The following is a 5,000-nucleotide window of genomic DNA, read 5'->3' on the forward strand; positions in this document are numbered from 1 at the left end:
TGTGTACATATGCTTTGCATGTACATTTTGGACTGTGAACTTGTGAAATGCTCTTTGAACTTAGATTGAAATACTCTGACTGCAGTGTGTAAACATCTACACACATGCATATACACTCTCCTGTCGAATGGGATTCGTTTTTGTGTGTGTGGAATAAAATAGAATCGAAAAATGGAATGTGTGTATATAATGTTCTGAGGACTCACGCTTTTGTGTTCACTCTTTTCTTTCTCTCGTCCTCGTTGTGCAATCTGCAGTTGTTACGGTAAGTCACTGCTATTTCTCTCTCTCTCTCTCTCTCTCTCTCTCTCTCTCTCTCTCTCTCTCTCTCTCTCTCTCTCTCTCTCTGTCACACACACACATATACACACAAACACCCAATCAGATTTACCTAGTAGTTTTGCAGCTAATGTACTAGTTCATACTTGTTGTGCGTCACACACACACACACACACACACACACACACACACACACACACACACACACACAATACAGACAGAAAATATGAACATAGTCCTTGGGATATTATACCCACAAGAACCACAGGTTTAATGGGATATGTCCATGTTCTCTACACTCTCAGAAATAAAGGTACAGAACTCGTCGCTGTGGTAGTACCCTCAAGGGGAGTACCATTGCGTTGCTTGGGTGGTACTTCAAAAAAGAGGTGACAGATGGACATTGGTCGACATTGCAAGAAACTAAATGCACCCCTTTTTCGGGGTACCAATCAAATGACGCAATGGTACTCCCCTTGAGGGTACTGCCACAGAGACAAGTTCTGTACTTTTATTTCTGAGAGTATACATTCATTGGATAACGCAGGCACATTTGCCTGCCGGGGTATAGTGTCATTTGCATTAAGTTCAGCATAGGTGACAGATCAGTCCAAGTCAACATCTAGCTGCACTCCATTGGGAATGACTTCAACACAACAAACTTGCCACAATAGTGAGCAGTGTGTGCGCAACATGATCTCAGATCAGGCGTGTGTGTGTGTGTGTGTGTGTGTGTGTGTGTGTGTGTGTGTGTGTGTGTGTGTGTGTGTGTGTGTGTGTGTGTGTGTGTGTATGTGTGTGTGTGTGTGCATACTAACCTGGCTGCGTGTGTGTTTTCCAGAATGAGTACATGAAGGATGATTTCTTTATTAAGATCGAGACCTGGCACAAACCAGACATGGGAACCAGCCACAACGTAAGAAACGTGCACGCACGCACGCACACACACACACACTAAACCAGACCATGGGAACTAGCCACAACTTAAGAAACACGCGCACTCACACACACATATAGACACACAGACACTCACACACAGACACACGCACATGCACACCAAACCAGACCAGACCATGGGAACTAGCCACTACGTAAGAAACACACGCGTGCACGCACTTACGCACTATTGGTGTCAACAATGATCGATGCGGCGATGCAATCCAATGCGATGCATGGACGATCCATTTCAATGCGGCAAGTTTTAATTACTTCCGTGGATATATTTCGGGAGCAAATGAATGTTAAATTAAATAAAAGTACTTCAAAGCATTGCAAGACTGATACAGACTGATCCAGACTGATAGGCCTACAGAAAAAATAATAAATTGTTGCTCAGTATCTGACTACTTGTATTGCCTCATCATGACTGATGAAACATTTGCTTTGCTTTCAGTAGAAATGTAATGCATTGCAATGCATTGTAGAATTGAATCGCATCGCTATCTCCCGAATCGTGATCGAATCGGATCGTGAGGGCAGTGCCAATCCACACCACTAGTACGCACCAAACCAGACATGGGAACTAGCCAACATTTTAGGCACACACATAATACAAACCAGATATGGGACCTAGCTACAATTTTAGAAATTCACATACACACATACAGCACAGTATATACACAAATTGTATACACACCCCCACACACACAAACACCTGCTGTAACTCAGACATGGGAACTACGTAGCCACAACGCAACACACACACACGCTTACACACACACACACATACACACACACAGACACACTAGGCATGTTACTGGATAGTAGGATAATTTGTGTGTGTGTATGTGTATGTGTAGCCCCATGGTCTCCCTCCAGAGGAATGGGAGGAGGCTGAAGTCGTTCCCATTGACATCGCAGACCGCTCACAAGTCGACGACATGGTAAGTTGCTTTGGTGTGTTTATGTGTGTGTGTGTGTGTGTTCACTGTTGAAATGTGTGTTTGTGTGTGTGTTCACTGGTGTGTGTGTGTGTGTGTGTGTGTAGGATGTTATGATGAGGAAAGTACTGGTCGTACACCTGCTGGCCTAATTCTTCGGTCAGAAAGAATGCAGCTGTCCTAGAGGTTGCGTCTTGTCATTTATTAATTATACATTGATGAAGTTGTGGTATATAGTTGAGTTGTGGAAGTTGTGAAGTTGTGATGTTGTGGTACAGTTGAAAGGGTTGTGGTTTCCAAAAAGAAGACAGAAATAAAGGGAAAATAGGACAATGCTAAGTTATTGACATTACAAACGTCCTATCCACAGTATCTACTTGAGGATAATGGAGTAGGGCATTCAAACATATGAAGGCAGGGAATTTACACATATGAAAGCTGGGCATTTTGTACAGTGTGTGTTTTCTTATTTGGTGTGTGTGTGTGTGTGTGTGTGTGTGTGTGTGTGTGTGTGTGTGTGTGTGTGTGTGTGTGTGTGTGTGTGTAGGACTACAAGGCGGATGAGGATCCTGCCATTTTCCACTCAGAGAAGACGGGCAGAGGACCGCTAGGACCGGGATGGAAGGTAAAACACACACACACACACACATAAGCACAAACTCCTTATGAACTTACAAATCATGTAATATACATACCTGCCGACCATTACGCATTTTGTGTAGCAGATACGGATTTTGACATCAAACTACGGCGCTGTCACTTCAAAATACGGGAAAAACCAATAGCAAAGTGTGTTCATGGGCCCTTATAAATTGTTCTGTAGACTTGCAACCAGACAGAGCCGTAGACATGGCTCTGCTTGCAATTGTCTCGCGCTGGCCTTTCCATTGGCCAGCAACGTGTGGGGGGGAATATTGACCAATCAGAGCGCTTGTTTGGATGTGTTGTACTGCGCTCACTGACTTGAATACTCAGTGGCTGCGCTCCTCTCGAGTCGAGGCATCAGCTGCCGATAGAAAGTTTGCTTCGAAATCACACAAGCAGAGAGACTGGTTAATGTACTCCTATAATCTCTGAAACAAGTGTCCTCCTCCTGTCATCATGTATTATCCATCTTGGTACTGTCGCTGTAGTTTTACAAGTGAGCACCGTCAAAATCACCGTTTCAAAGGTAAATGGACTTTGAGAAAGGTAGTAGCCTGTATGGGAATAGTGAATTGCGTCCAGTTGCTAAATCCGTAAACTTATGAAAATAAATAAAGGCCGAGGTCTGTCGTAATGATTCACCCAATGTTTCGCCGTATTTGACGGCAATATGTTGTTGCTTGTTTTGATATTGGACCGAAACGAGATTACTTCCGAATGAGAAAATGTGTCGATGACCGCGCTATAAATTAGCAGATTAGCAGCAAACTAAATTCGGTTTCCCTTTGCGCCGGATCATTTTAACTCGGGAAAATAAAGCGATAGTTCTAACGGTTGTGCTCGGAGTAGGTCTACATCCGTAACCAGGAATACTGTTCCCCCCTGAGTCATGGCCCATTCTGTGAACAGGTGTAACAGGTCATACCATTACGTTACATTACATTGCATTTGGCAGACGCTTTATAACCAAAGCGACTTTCAAAAGAGGACATAATCAAGCCAACATCACAAGCAAATACAAAGTGCACAGGAGATATAGGCCCTACAGAACAACAAGTGCAGTTGCAAGGAGGGGTTAGTTTGTTTCAAGTTTTTTTTTTATAAAGAGTAAATAACGAGTACACACACACACAAATACACACACCCAAACTAAACTAAACTAAACATCATGTCAGGTGTCTGCCCTGGGGCAAGGCCAGTTCAAGCATTAGTCTAGTAGATTCTCTCGAAAGAGAAATGTCTTTAGTTGTTTCTTGACGGCTGCAAGAGATGTGCATCACTCCACGACTACTATCCGTAATCACGTATGGCAATCTATTAATAAAATCAATTCTCCTATCATCATATATGTGCCGAACAGTGAACAATAGCCAACTCATGACGGCAGAGGAGGGTAGATAGGCCTACTATTATGCAGAGAAGTGGAAAAAAAGAAGCGATGCCCCTCAAGTTACCGTGGAAGTTCCAAGAGCATTGGCCATTAGCCCCCGTCCCTCAGTAGAGCCACTACATGACGCATTTTGTACTGAATGAATGCTGAAAGTGTGATTTTGATGTTAGCCCCCAAGGTAATAATATTAACCTGATATTATCCTAGCTTAGATAACACTTGTCTTTATCTTTTTCTCTACTGCTGATGCTTCTTCACAGTAGGTGACATCACCATTTATTAATATTGGGGGAGATGATGTAAGAATCATCACAATTCAACTTTTTGTTCATAAAAATCACTGAAATGCCTCTGTATTTTATAATCAAATTATACATTTTCCTACATGTACCTTCTACAGCCAAAAAAGTAATCAGCAAATGCTTCAATTTCATACTCAATTCCAGCTCCTTAACACCTCCCAAGTGACCAAATGCTCTGTTTGGCTGGTACATAGCCACTTAGGCCTAGGCCTACTAGCCAGACTGGGGTGGTATGTTTGACTAGTAAGATTAACAGCCATATTGGCTGGTGATCAATAAAGTTAATTTAGAGGCCTGAATTCCAGCACACTATATCATAGCATTTTATTGGTTTTATGGTGTGAAACAAGAAAAACCATCTTTCATGAAAGTTTAATACATTATGGTAGTTCAAAGTACTGTGAAGAGCAAGATAAACTATTTGCCAGATACACTGGATGTTAGGTTAAAATGCAGGAAATTGCATCTAAGAAAAGCATTTTTTCTGGGGGAGGACCCACCTGC

At 42.5% G+C, this 5,000-nt stretch overlaps 1 protein-coding gene across 1 annotated transcript in view; it reads left to right on the top strand.

The window, feature by feature from the left end:
• Nucleotides 1-5,000, top strand: part of pitpnbl (phosphatidylinositol transfer protein, beta, like) — a 13,636-nt gene that overhangs the window by 5,121 nt on the left and 3,515 nt on the right. The window contains exons 5-8 of the mRNA XM_063220630.1: nt 258-265; nt 1,121-1,195; nt 2,079-2,162; nt 2,707-2,784. Coding sequence (XP_063076700.1) covers nt 258-265; nt 1,121-1,195; nt 2,079-2,162; nt 2,707-2,784 — 245 coding nt within the window. The remainder of the gene's footprint in view (nt 1-257; nt 266-1,120; nt 1,196-2,078; nt 2,163-2,706; nt 2,785-5,000) is intronic.

This window comes from Engraulis encrasicolus, chromosome 17 (assembly GCF_034702125.1).
Source record: "Engraulis encrasicolus isolate BLACKSEA-1 chromosome 17, IST_EnEncr_1.0, whole genome shotgun sequence".
Taxonomy (NCBI): Eukaryota; Metazoa; Chordata; class Actinopteri; order Clupeiformes; family Engraulidae; genus Engraulis; species Engraulis encrasicolus.